Consider the following 14,121-nt stretch of genomic DNA (forward strand, 5'->3'; position numbering starts at 1 on the left):
TCTCAAAACTTTTGGCCACGACTGTATACTGCAAATGGATCCGAACGTCTCTGACTCTGCATCACAATAGTAAATAAGAATTACTTGCTTTGATGATTGCATAGCCAATTACATAACCAGTTGAGACCTCAGGTCATTTATGTTTTTAACCCTGCAGAGGGAGTAATAAAGTTGTAAGATAATCCTCTTTGCTTAATTTTGAAACATTGATATAAATTGGACAAGACAAACAGGCAAAATAGGCTTATTTTAATCACAATCTTTTTTACCATTGTGCACATAACTGAAACTGATCTTAGATACCACTTGAAATTTTAATAATATCTCATGTTGCACACCAGATGTTAATTATTTGCCATTGTTTCTTCAATCCAGCCCAGGTAATTCTGCACTTTAGTGTAGTAACTTTTAGAAACATGGCCACATCTTGCAGGACCCCATGACACAATGCCCCTCACCTCGTAGGGCTGCTCTTTAGTTCCATAGCCCAACATGGGGAAGAATAGAGGGCCCCCAATGTCGCCTTGACAACTGTCAACACGCTTAACCTCATCTCCAGCACAGAACATGTTATCAGTGACAAAATAATCCTCAAAAACACACTGTTCAGAAGGATATTCCTGAATATGCCCATAACGTAAAATAGCACTTGTTGAGCCCTGCTCAAACCCTCCAAAGCCTGATACTGTACCCATCTTGCCCTCCATTACAGGTCCATTTGTTGTGTTTGGCAGACACACTGGCCTAATGTTTGGACCGAGTTGCACTCTAGCAGACATTTTGATCAGTGCGATGTCATTATTAAAGTTTTTTCGATCACCACCCACGGGAACCCTCTGATAATTTGGGTGAATTATAATCTTGTTGGCCTCCATAGTGACTGGGTTTCTGTCCTGACTATCGATTATTCCTCCAAGCCAAGTCATGTTGGTGTTTTCAAGTCCATCTACCACATGAGCAGCTGTAAGAGCCCAGTAATCACTGATCAGAGATGCACCACCTCTGCGAAGCTGCTTATGAAAGAGCTGCCAGGGAATCTGTCCTGATCTGGCCGGTTTCCCACCAAAGACTCTGCCACCAAAAGATACCTCTGTATTCATTCCACACACTATAAAATTAAAAAAGAAAGAAAAGAAATGAAAATGTAAACATATGTGAAATGTAAAATAAACTTATAACAATAGTACTGTCTGTTGACAAGCCACAATTATTACCAGGATAACAAAGAGGAATAACATCATTGTTGTTGACTTCTGTCCATTTTCGGTCTACTGCACACTTGTATGTTGCTACAAAAATGAAAGAAAGAGAGCAAGGAAATGAGGTCATGATTCATCAATCACAAAGAACAAAGGTGGGCTTTGTGTGGTATCTGACCTTTAGAAGTATCTTTAAATCTGTAGTATGGCTCATTGCAGTGATACTCTATGACCGACAGATATTCATTGTTTTCTCCGCTGATAAACTCAAAGTATCCATTCAACAGCGGTTTTGGAGCTCCACAGTCAATAACTGTAATGTAGACAGTACATAGGAATGAAATAATGAATGGATGCAATGTAGCCAAATGCAAAATCAGGTGTACAATATGTATTTACCCACTCTTGCACTCCGGCAGTGTCAAATGTCATTGTCCATTACTCTGACATATGGACTTATAACTTGAAATGTCTTTCTCTCCCTTAAAGAAGGCAAAGGAAAATGCTTCAAGTCCACCGTATTCTCTAAGGGAAGCCCTGTGTATAATCACTAATGCACTCTTAGGCCATTCACACAAAATGCATTTTTGCATTGATTTTGGATAGATGTGTTTAACCGTTGCACTCACATATTGTGTTTTTTTGCAGCATCTTGCACAAGAAACAGTGTTCAAAAAATGTGGTGTTTAAAATGTAAACTTTTAAAACCATTTTATCCCCACACTGCTCTGTGTGTCATGTTGAACCACAAAAACACTTTCTGTGTTAATGGCCCCTTACGGTTCTTCAGCATCCAGCAATTAAGCATTATTGTAAAACTCACCATCATTAGCTTGTATCCTGGCTTACAGCGCACATGAATGTAGTCTCTGTACAAGTACTGGGCAAATTTCGGAGTGACTTTTCCATTGCCAATGCTGCCTGGATGTGGACACTGTACCCCTTTTAAAAAGATGTGAGAAAATTGGAAAATTGAAGATTAGCACTACAGATATTTGAGGATTTATAATATTACTGTTCTGGTATTTACTGTCCATTTTTATATGTATAAAAATATATTTTTTTTTCTTTCTCACTCTGTGTTGTGTAACTTAAGCTCCACCCCTGGCTCTGTCCGTATCCATCGGTGTGATACTCCAGCTGGACAAAGTGAGTGCCCGTGTTCAGGACTCCGGGGCTTTTTACTCCACAGTACTTTTGGGGATCTTTTCCTTGGACAGACACCTAAGAAATAATGAAAAGCATCACAGAAATAAACCTAAAAATTAATACATTTGAAGATACAGTGCCCTACACTAGAATTGGCACCCTTGGTAAATATGAGTAAAGGGGGCTTTAAAAATAAATCTGCATTGTTTATCTTTTTGAACTTTAATTTAAAAAATGCACAAAATTCTAACCTTTCATTGAGTAAACCCTGTTGAAAAAATCCAGCATATGCTGGTTAGGTATGTTTTGAAGCATGGCTGCTGGTTTGAGCTGGTTTAAGCTGGTCCTTAGCTGGTCATGAGCTGGTTTAAGATGGTCATGTGATGGTCTTAAGCTGGTCCTGAGCAGGAGCTAGTTGTTTAGGACCAGCACATGACCAGCTAAGGACCAGCTTATACCAGCTCAAAACAGCAGCCATCCTTCAAAACATACCTAACCAGCATATGCTGTTGTTGTTGTTTTTTTCAACAGGTAAACAACTGAAAGTGGGGGAAACTCACAAGTGGGGTGTTTCCCCAACTCACAATATGAAATAAATGTTATGAGTTATCCCTGAATGCAAAGTGTTGGCCCACAATTATTGGCCGACCCCACAGAGCAGAAATGAACACACACCCGGAGCTTATGAGCAGTTGGGGGTTCAGTGCCTTGCTCTCTAAGTCATGGTATTGAGGTATATTCCCCTTCACCACAATTCCTGCCGGCCCGAGACTAACTTTACATCCCTTTAGCAGTCCGACTCTCTAGGGGGACTAGGTAAATATACTAGGAGCTTGAATTGTCCAGCCTTTTAGCACACCAGGGGGACTAGGAGCTTGAATTGTCCAGCCATGACTTCCTGTTCCACATAAAAAGTACCACATGCTCACAGTTAAATATACTGCTCTATCTTTAATGTTGTGGGCCTATTTTTCTGCCGGAGGTCCTAGACATCTTGTTCAGATACATGGCATCATGGATTTTAGCAAATACAAACAGATAAAAATTCTAAACCTGACTGCCTCTGTTAGAAATCTTATAATGGGCCGTGGTTGGATCTTCCAACAGGACAATGTTACCTGTTTCTGATGCAGAAAAGCTAGTTCATGCATTCATGACCTCTGGACTGGACTATTGTAATGCACTGCTAGGTGGTTGTCCTGCATCTGCAATAAACAAGCTACAGGTAGTCCAAAATGCAGCGGCTAGAGTCCTTACCAGGTCAAAAAAAAAAAAAGATCTTATTACCCCAATACAACAGTCTTTGCACTGGCTTCCTATTAAGCTCCGTATCAGTTACAAAATATTATTACTTACTTATAAGGCCCTTAATGGTTTAGCTCCTGCCTACCTAACTAGTTTTCTACCACGCTATAATCCATCATGCTCCCTAAGGTCACAAAACGCTGGACTTTAAGTCCACTAAAGGAGGTAGAGCTTTTTCGCATTTGGCTCCCAAACTCTGGAATAGCCTTCCTGATAATGTTCGGGGTTCAGACACACTTTCTCTGTTTAAATATAGATTAAAAACACATCTCTTTGGCCAAGCATTCAAATAATGCATCTCATAATTTTGGACTGCAGTTATATCTGATCAAATGCGCATTATTATTCTTCAGCTTGGATTAAGATAATTAATTTTACTTGGCCTGAACAGCAGCTATGCTAATTACGTCTCTATCTGTTTTGCCACGGAATTTACATTCCATGGTAACTAGGATTTACACAAGCTCCAGTCTGGATCCAGAACACCTGAGAAGAGATGATGCCAACCCCTCAGAGGACCTCAGATGATGCTAACCCTGAAATAACATACAGAACTACCACATTTTGCTATACGTTTGACTGATAAGCTACTACTAAAAATTGTAGAAACTTAATTTTCTGTAAAGTTGCTTTGCAATGATTTGTATCGTAAAAAGCGGTATTCAAATAAACTTGAATTGAATTGAATGATCCAAAACAAACATCAAAATCAACACAAAAATGTGTCACTGAGTACAAAATGAAGCTTCTGCCATGGCTGTCTCAGTTCTCTCACCTGAACCCTATAGAAAATGAATGGAGTGAACTGAAAAGAAGAAGAACCAACATGGAGTTGGTAATCTGAAGGATATGGAGTGATTCTGTATAAAGGAATGTCCTCTGATCTCTTTTCAGGTGTTCTCCAAACTAAATCAGACATTATAGGAGAAAACTCAGAGCTGTTATCTTGAGAAAAGGACGTTGCAATAATTGGGTGCCAAGAATTGTGGCTAACGTGAACTAGAGAAAAATATTTATTTCATAATGTGAATATCCCCCACTTTCAATTGTTTTACTTCAATGATGGGTTAGAATTTTGTGAATTTTTTTCAATTAAAGAGCAAAAGGATAAACAATGCAGGTGTATTTTCACAGCTATTTTTGCTCATATTTACCAAGAGTGCCAATATTAGTGGAGGGCACTATAGATAGACATTTAAAGCAAAGCATACTTGCAGCCAATGAAAGAGGCAGGATTCTCCTTGACTGTAGACCTGCTCTACGTGGAAGTTCTGGCTGAAGTTGAGAGTAATCATAAAGCCTGGCTGCACAGAGATGGTGTAGATGCAGTCCAGATCAAGCGGGAAACCAGGACTCGAGATGGTCCCCTCTAATTCATTGTGCACCCCACCTCCACACTCCACTAACACAGGAAGGAAACACACACCTCTTGCTACAGGTTATCATTCTTTTCAACTGTATGAAAATTATGATAGTATACTATGATAGTTTTGCTAACATTTTGTTGATATTTTGAATTAGCTTTTATTTTTATATTCATTTTATTTATAATCAACATAAACTGTGTGCTGTAAATATAAAGATCACAGCGCCTGTGTTTTTATTAATGAACACACTCACAGACGCAGGTGCGTTGGTCAGGCCGTAATGTGTAACCATGGTAACAGGCACACAGGTAGGAGCCGAGGGTGTTGAGGCATATCTGTGAGCATGGCGGACCATTTTCCACACTGGAAGAGGAACACTCATCTATGTCTAAGGGAACAGATATAGGAGCATTAAATGATGTAATACTACAGCACTGAATTATTTAATTGTTTAATTAAATAACATAATACGACACAATTAACAGTTCTGTTGTTCTAATATTCAGCATTTTGCTTTTATACAACAGTTAAATAAACAAGAAATAGAAGTGTGTCTAGTTTTGATGTGTCAGAACCAACAAATAATTGATTCTGAGTCACAGAGCAACACACCATAGTGCAATCAGTGTTTTTTAATAAAATGGTTGAGCGAACGATACAATGACTCACTTATGTTAATGGTGTATTGATGTATACCGTAGATAGTATCAGTTTCCATTCAAAGTTGTGAATTTGTCTTATAGAACCTTGGAAGATTGAACAAACAATTGTGAATAAAGCACATTTTCCATCTCACGTGTCCAAAAGAAGAAAACGGTTGCTTCCTGTGAAATTTGCACAAAATATATACAGTGAAAGTAGAAGTTGCTGCAACTGGTAAAGCCACTGTGTTTCTTTATTCCTACAAAATAAATTAGTAGCGCCTCAGATGTGATGTTTGGGAATGCAGTTTATTCAGTTTTGTGCACATCTTCTTATAGGATTAAAAAAAGAGATCATAACTGCGTGCCTTAGCATTTCTGTTTTTTTCCCCTCTGAATCCCAAAAATTGATGGAAAAACAGCTACAATCACTGAAAAATCCCCACTTTTAATACACAAACAGGCCTGTACGGAATGCACAAACACAGGCAAGTGGAGTGATACACTACACTCTCAGAACACCACTCAAAGCCAGTCAAATTCTAGAACTGCTGTGTAAAAGAGATCTGTTTTACATCCTTATAGAATATTAGGAGAAGTAAAAATGTTACATCAGTGTTTTGTTTGTAATATGCTTCAAACATGACTCACCAACAGCCTGGAAGAATGCAGTGAATCCCAAGTGTGACTCGTGATTTGAGTCATCCGTTAGAAAAACCAGCTGCAGGCGGTTACCAGGAGCCAAGATGGGCTTGTCACCTGGGTGAAACTTGTCTGTGGAATTTTGGCCACAAAACTTCCCCAGAACCTTCTTATCAGACACAACCTGCACGTAAAAAAAAAAAACACCGTGCTGATGTATTACAAAACACAGGCCTTGCTAAATAAATGTCTTATAAAGCCAAATGATAGTAGTCACAATGACATTTCAAACCTAATTTGTATGTAGTGCATGAAGTATGACATTTTGCCATTATTTCCCTACAAAACACAATATACAACACAGTACGAGGCATGGATTGTGCAACTAAAATGAGGTCACAGAACTCAAGCATTGTGTATGAAGACATCCAAATGATAAGTTCTAAGATGAAGCATCACTAACAGTGACAGAATCGTAGTAACAGTCTGGAGAGGACTCAATGTCCAGGTGATTGAACGTCAGCTGGAGCTGGTAGCCTTGCGGCACCTCCAGGTCCCATTGTTTCTGGATATTTGCTGGATATGGTTGAGGGTACTGTGGAGAAGACACCTCGCCAAACATGGCAGGCTCACACTCGCACACATTCACACATGCCCACAGCAGGCTGAATCAGTGTTTCAGTAGAAAACAGAAAAATATATATTTTTTAAATAATCAATCGTGTTGCAGGAATAACTTAGTTAATTTGCTAAATACATGTTATAAGATTGTTACAAAGGGTTGACATCCACCAATGACTGTTATTAAAGTAATCACACAATTTAAAATCTATTTTGTAATATATGTAAATTTGAAAATTATATCTAAAAACAGCTTACCAGATTATTAGATGTACTCTGTCCATAACAAACATGCAGATGTCAGTAACCGATTGACTAAACTGTGAATGCAGTCATGAGGTTTTCTTTCGATAAAGAGTATGTGGTTAACAATCACATATGAGAGAACAAGAGTCTAAAAGTCATCAAAAAAGGTAAACTTGTTTGATTTGGCTATGGCAGAAGAAAGAGAGAGAGAGAGATGTGACTACTTTTCCCGTAAACCATGCATTTTCAACCTGTTTACTCAAAGAGTAAGGGTTAAAGTCTACAGAGATCATTTTCATGCATCTTTTCTTTACAGATTATTAGATGTTTCCAGTCTTGTGAGATACAAAGAAGGTATTTCTAAAGCAGTTTTAAGGTATTAAATCATAATTTATAAATCTTCGCTGTTTGAGATTGGATGCAACAGAAAAGTCACAACAAATGTTAGGTTTGTTTGATTTGGCTGAAGAGGAATACTAATCTGGAACACCAATCTTGCACCACTGCGAGGCATGAAAAACATAAGGGAAAAAAAGAGAGAGATGGCTGGCTGGGCAGCCCATGAGCACTTTACTTGCTGGATTACCTATGAAATTAGTGTAATGGTACTAACATTGGACAAAAAAGGCCTTTCCAGAACATTTTTTATAAAATAGGAATAGGAAATAAGAGGCTGAGATTCTTTACTTGTGAAAATGGTTTTATTGGAGAGTATAAAACTTCATATAAAAGTTTCAAAATGTCATGAATTACTCATAGAAATAGCAGATGAACATACATCAATCAGATACAGCAGAGAGTAACTTTATTGGTGTGTATTACATTTAACAATTGGTGTATTTTTGTTATTTGATGTTAGTTTTTTTCCATAGTTTCCTTGATCCAATCTAGGTAGTTTTGGACTTTAGTATAGTAACCCTTAAAGCTTTCATGGCCACATCCAGGAGGACCCCATGATACAATGCCTATAAGACGATAGGGCTTGTCTGGAGACCCATAGCCCAAAACAGGAGAAAACAAAGGACCTCCACTGTCACCCTGACAACTGTCTACTTGGTCTCCTCCAGCACAGATCATGTTATCAGTGACAGGCAAACCCAATGAATCACATTCATTAAGTGGATATATCTGGACAGATGCATGAAGCAGATTTTTACTCATTTTTACTTCTTCATATCTGCCAAAACCTGAGATTGTGAGCTCTGTCGCAGGTTCATCTGTTTTGTCAGGCAGACACACTGGCCTGATGTTTGAACCTAGGGGCACCCTTTTAGACATTTTGATGAGTGCAATGTCATTATCATAGTTTCTTTGTTTTTCATTCAGACTTACTTTTTTATACTTTGGATGAATGATTATTTTTTCTGACTCTATAGTGATTGGATTTTTGTCCTGACCATGAATTATTCCACCTAACCAGTTCATGGTGGTTGTTTCAAATCCATCCACTACGTGAGCTGCTGTAAGAGCCCAATAATCACTGATCAGAGATGCACCACCTCTGGGATTTGACTTGTGGAGTAGCTGCCAGGGAATTTGTCCCAGACTGGCTGGCTTCCCACCAAAGACTCTGCCACCAAAAGAGGCATCTATATTTATTCCACACACTAAGAGAGAGAGAGAGAGAAATATGACATATATGAAAAAGAGATATGAAAAATAAAGTATGGGTTTATAGGTGTGTTCAGAATGACCTGAGTACCTGCTTCACATTTAGGCAAATCTTCAGTTAATGTTTGACCACTCTCAGACACCCAGTTTCCCTCAGCATTACAGATAAAATTATCTGATGAAAGCGAAGATAGTGAAAAATGTATAACTAATTAGTATTTTGTTAAGAATTATGTCAACATAGTTCACATAAACCATACACATCTCACCATTTTTATCCAGTTGATAATATTTATTTGCACACTTAAGACTGATCTTGTTCAGATACGTTGTTGGATGATCTTTATCTGATAGCTCCATTAATTCAGGAAGCTCTGGAATGCCACAATCCACAGCTAAAGAAGAAAACAAGAAGTGTTTTTTTTTTTTTTTTTTTTTATGACACATGAACATTTTTCAGGTTCCTGCATTTTCTGGGCATTGTACTACTGGTGTGCCCACCATGCATCAAACTGTATGCCACAAGTTTGTGCTAATTGAGCCTGGTTGTAACATCACGTCATGCCATTTACTGTATATAGGGAAAACAGCAGTGAAAACAACCTATTTAATAAATTATAAAATAATTATTTCTTCCCATGTATATCTTAAAAACACAACAACATTCACAAATCAAGACAAGAAGGCATTATAAGAAGACATTTTCTCACGTTCACAGGGAATAACAGGACTCCACTGTCCATTCTTCTGGCATGTGGCCGTATACTCAACCTCAGCTGATTCATTCTATGGAATATTTCATGCTAAATGTGAGTTTCAATGATTAAAAAAAGGTTTGACTCATAAACTACAGTATAAAGTACATGCTGGTATATAATGCCGACTGATATCAGCAAAAACTCAGCATACTATCCAAATTTTAAATAATATATTTATTTAAAATAATTTCATAATATAATAATATTCTATTAATTTTATCAATTTAATTAAATTGTATTTTATACCATATAATTCATACTAATAAAATTGGTTCATAAGTTATACTAATATAAATATACTACTTTACTAATACATTTTATATTGTCAATTTTAATTGATATTTAAAAATACATTTTCTAAAATGTTTCTCAGCAAATCCATAACTTAAATCTGTGGCCCTTCAGCCTGAGAAGGTTAAATCAATCAGCCTGAAATACATACTGATTTCAAAACATGTCCCTTGTCACATTTCACTGTAACTTTGTTGCCTGTGAGATATTCAGAATCCTGCGGGTACAGACTAGATTTAGGTGTCACAGGTCCAGTACATTTCATCCCTGTCAGAAAGCAAATAAACAACAACATAACATGTTAGGGAACAATTCTCAGCACTTTTCAATCAACAATCAATATTCAGAACAGTGATCCTTCAAATGAGTTTGATTCCCAAATCATGTAGTCCCACCAATCCCGAACATGCAGAATATTGTTGTTTAGTTTTAAAGATGGGGGGCAACAGGCACACCTCTTGTTTTGTAATAGAGGCTAAACCCTCGGTTTGCTCCTTTATGGTCTGACTTGAAGATAATCTCAACACGTTGAGACCTTGTGAGCAGGGACGAAGGGACATCCCTTCCACATAATGTCTCAGCGTCACCAGAGAGAGGTTTTATTTGGAGGAATGGATATGGAAAAAGAGAGGAGGTCAATGAGGAGAAATACAAAGAGAAAAACAAGATTGGTTCAGATATTTTACTAAACTTGTTGCATACAGTTAAAGAGTCGATGCACTCTCCATTCTCTTTCTTCTCCACATCAAACACCCCTGTGAACGTCAGCTCAAACTGAAGACCTTCTTCTACGGCCAGAGTATAAGAACACACTGCGTTTTCTGGGTACGGCCCAGGCCACTCGGGTGACATCAACACACCTTCTTGCGAGCCTGTGCGATCTTCACTGCAGCTAACTGACACAAAGAGAGAAAACAAAACCTTGATTCATACTGTATACAGAATGAACAATCACATTATTATTATAAGCGCATGCTGCAGTCATGTCATCTGCCATGTTAAATGCTCAAGCTCTTGGACTCAATGTTTTAATCATTCATCGCTTAGAAAAATTAATTCTGAAAGTGATTCCAACAATGTAGTTTCTCTGTGGAGTTCCATATTCTCTTAGAATTACAATGATTATTAAAACTTAATAGTTATAGTCTATGGTGTGAATGGCCCTTTAGTCTTGTTGCTATGCTGATTGTTTAGCACATTTTAATATTTTTCTTAGTGGAAGCATATACAAATTATGAAATAATTTTATTTCAAATGAATACAGTAGTTCATGTCCATGTATTCATTTGCTTGCTAAGTAGCTATGTAAAATGTGTAATAATAAACAATATATATACTGTATATATTTTTAATAATGACTGGCTGGCTATATTCCTTACATAATTAATTACACTAAATCAATATGACAGCCAAAATACATGTATCAAAATCTCATTCATTACCTTGGCAGGTGTGCTTATCAGAGTCAAGGATGTAACCTGGTCTGCAGAAACAGCGATAACCTCCAATGTAGTTATTGCAGAGCTGGGTGCACTCATTTTCAGGGTCCATACACTCATTAACATCTAAAAGTCAGAAAGATTTGAGGTTAAAACTTAGATCAGCAATAACTGATAACACTCTCAGTGACCCACAAATGCTTTCAGCCCTGTAGTCAATGTATTACTCATCATGTTTCTCACCCTGTACGGTGTAAAAGCCTCGAAATCCAGTGTGTCTCTCAGTGTTGGAGTAGTCTGCAAGAAATGAAGCAGAGAGACAACCGCCAGGTGAAGAGTGGAGGAAAGGGTTGACAGACGCCTGCAGCTCCTTCATGGACTTGCGTCCACATAGAGTGAAAAGAAGCACCTCATCTGCATATAACTGGAGAAAAATAGTTGTCACTTACAAATACACAAATCTAAATAATCTATGTAAAATGTACACTGTAGTAGATCTTTTCACACAAACACTCTCTTTAAAGGAATAGTTCACCCCGAAATGAAAATTTGCTGAAAATTTACTTACCCTTGTGCCATCCAAGATATATGTGAGTTAGTTTCTTTATCAGAACAGATTTGGAGAAATTTAGCATTGCATCACTTGCTCACCATTGGATGCATTAAATCACTTATTCACCAATGCAGTGAATGGGTGCCGTCAGAATGAATATCCAAACACTTGCTAAAAACATCAGAATAGTCCACAAGTAATCAGCACAACTTCCATCTTGTGAAGCGAAAAGCTGTGTGTTTGTTATAAAAAAATTTAAAAAAGATGTTTTTAACTTCAAACCATTGCTTTCTGCTAAAATATGAGTCCCAACCATAATATTGCCTACTCCAGTGAAAAAATAACCTTGTCTGAATCAGGAGATAAATGTGCACACATCATGCACCATTTACAAGCAAAAACAGTCCAAAAAAGTCAATGGATTTTTATGTGGCAGGACAACAGGGGATGGATATTTGCACTAGGGGAAGCAGTATTATGGATTATGGAGTATTTTAGCCGGAAGCAACGATTAAAAATTAAAACACCTTAATTATAGAATTGTTTCATACGATGGGATGGATTCGTGTTGATTACTCATGGATTATTGCAATATTTTATCAGTTTTTTTAACTCCCATTCTGACGGCACCTATTTAGGGCAGAGGTGAAAAAGTTGTGTAATGCTAAATTTCTCCACATCTGCTCCAATGACAAAACAAACTCATCTACATTTTGGATGTCCTCTTTTTATTTTTGGGTAACCTGTTCCTTTAACATTAAAAACTGCACTTATAAGTGCACTAAGATACTATTTGCATTTTGTACACACACCTTCAAGGCGTCGTCCTCACACTCAAAACTCTCTTCTAGGTCCAAATGTATGAGAGTGAGTGTGATTTTGTGTCCGGTTGGAGCACATTTCTTCCAAGTCAGGTTGGAATGGGGGTCATACCCTTGTGGATGTCCAGGTGACTGCACCCATCCAGCCAATGACACTGATCCACACACGGGAAAGAGAAGGACAATAACACTGGACAGGAAGGGAAAAGTCAGGAAAATCATAACAAAAAACAAGGGAGAAAATATTAGGAAAATAATTAGTAAAGTAGGAAAGAAAGGGATAGATAGATAGATCGATAGATCGATAGATAGATAGATAGATAGATAGATAGATAGATAGATAGATAGATAGATAGATAGATAGATAGATAGATAGATAGATAGATAGATAGATAGATAGATAGGAATAACGTTCAAACTTATAATCCATGAAATATTTTGTTAGAGGAAAAATACTATGTAGAGAAATACATACATACCAAAAAACAATCATGATGAGAAGTGTTAAAGCACAGCCCGCTCTCTCCTTCTGCACTTTCACTTTCATGTTCTGTGTGCATCATCATGTCCAGCCCTCTTTTCCCCTAAAAAACAGTCAACATACTTAAACTGAATGTTTCCCAACATCTGTCAGTGGGCGTTCACCTTGAACTAACGTGAACTGGAGGAGGAACAAGTAGTGACTGCTCCAGACAGGCTGTTGTGGGGATATACATCATATTAACACTAATTATACATTCATTTAAAGCATATTCAGTTTATGTTCAGTTCATTGATAAAATTATTAAGTAAAGTGGCCCAAAAAAGTATAATGGACTTTTCATTGTAATTTGAGTTCACAGTTTTAAATAAATAAATAAATAAAAGTCAACATATTTACTAATACGAACACTATTTCAGTTAACTGACAACTTATGCATATGAATCAGAAATACATTGGCTGCAGTACAATGCTGAAACCCATGAATGCACTTTGACCGGACAGAGAGTAAGTACGCCACCTGGTGTCAGAAATGAAAAAGAGAAGAAAGTGAGGGGTGGAGACAAAAGAGGAAGAGAAAATGAGTCAAATATAGATATTATGGGAAAGGGAAAGAGTGAGCAGGTTTAGAGGGTAAGTAGAAAGATGGGGGCACGGAGGAAGACGTTTGGATGTTTTCCAACAAATATTTACCATAATAACCACACAAAAAATGTCAATGTCATTATAAAATGTTGCATTTTACAGAAGTTTGCTAGTATACTATGTACAATAGATTGGCGTATAGAGCTGTTTAGTTCTATTTGTGATTGCTGTTGTGTAGTTTTAGAAAATATGTAGATGTACACATTAAATTGAATATTTTCTCTAATGCAACAGTACATTTACCAATTACATTACATGACCATTGCCAAAAAATTCCACAAATTATGCGACATTACCAATCACTCAGTCTCATATATTTACCTACAAATGAGCTAAGTAAGCTATAAGTCAC

At 37.3% G+C, this 14,121-nt stretch overlaps 2 protein-coding genes across 2 annotated transcripts; both read right to left on the minus strand.

Moving 5' to 3' along the window:
* Window positions 1–234: 234 nt before the first annotated feature.
* On the minus strand, window positions 235–7,344 carry LOC109104854 (complement C1r-A subcomponent-like). Its single transcript, XM_042741241.1, is given in 11 exon segments — window positions 235–1,108; window positions 1,215–1,289; window positions 1,378–1,512; window positions 1,603–1,681; window positions 2,023–2,141; window positions 2,276–2,423; window positions 4,865–5,055; window positions 5,274–5,408; window positions 6,313–6,487; window positions 6,767–6,968; window positions 7,183–7,344. Coding segments are annotated over 11 exon segments (2,058 nt in total). The 5' UTR covers window positions 7,218–7,344; the 3' UTR covers window positions 235–344.
* A 508-nt stretch (window positions 7,345–7,852) lies between these two features.
* On the minus strand, window positions 7,853–13,227 carry LOC109104855 (complement C1s subcomponent-like). Its single transcript, XM_042741240.1, has 11 exons — window positions 13,123–13,227; window positions 12,635–12,833; window positions 11,513–11,693; window positions 11,273–11,395; window positions 10,533–10,726; window positions 10,286–10,433; window positions 9,982–10,097; window positions 9,492–9,567; window positions 9,051–9,176; window positions 8,873–8,956; window positions 7,853–8,777 (listed from the first exon to the last, which is right to left on the minus strand). Exons 1-11 carry the CDS (start codon window positions 13,188–13,190, stop codon window positions 8,026–8,028), a joined length of 2,067 nt encoding a protein of 688 aa, XP_042597174.1. The 5' UTR covers window positions 13,191–13,227; the 3' UTR covers window positions 7,853–8,025.
* Between the last annotated feature and the right edge of the window lie 894 nt (window positions 13,228–14,121).

Source organism: Cyprinus carpio, chromosome B16, assembly GCF_018340385.1.
Source record: "Cyprinus carpio isolate SPL01 chromosome B16, ASM1834038v1, whole genome shotgun sequence".
Lineage (NCBI taxonomy): Eukaryota > Metazoa > Chordata > Actinopteri > Cypriniformes > Cyprinidae > Cyprinus > Cyprinus carpio.

Bases quoted from the DNA above. Each gene is read 5' to 3' on its own strand.
- LOC109104855 (XM_042741240.1), bottom strand. From the start codon at position 13,190: ATGAAAGTGAAAGTGCAGAAGGAGAGAGCGGGCTGTGCTTTAACACTT. The intron at 10,727-11,272 runs GTAATGAATGAG...TCTTTGTGTCAG, and splicing joins TGATAAGCACACCTGCCAAG to TTAGCTGCAGTGAAGATCGC. The intron at 9,568-9,981 runs GTATGTATTTCA...AATATTCCATAG, and splicing joins AGGGACATGTTTTGAAATCA to AATGAATCAGCTGAGGTTGA.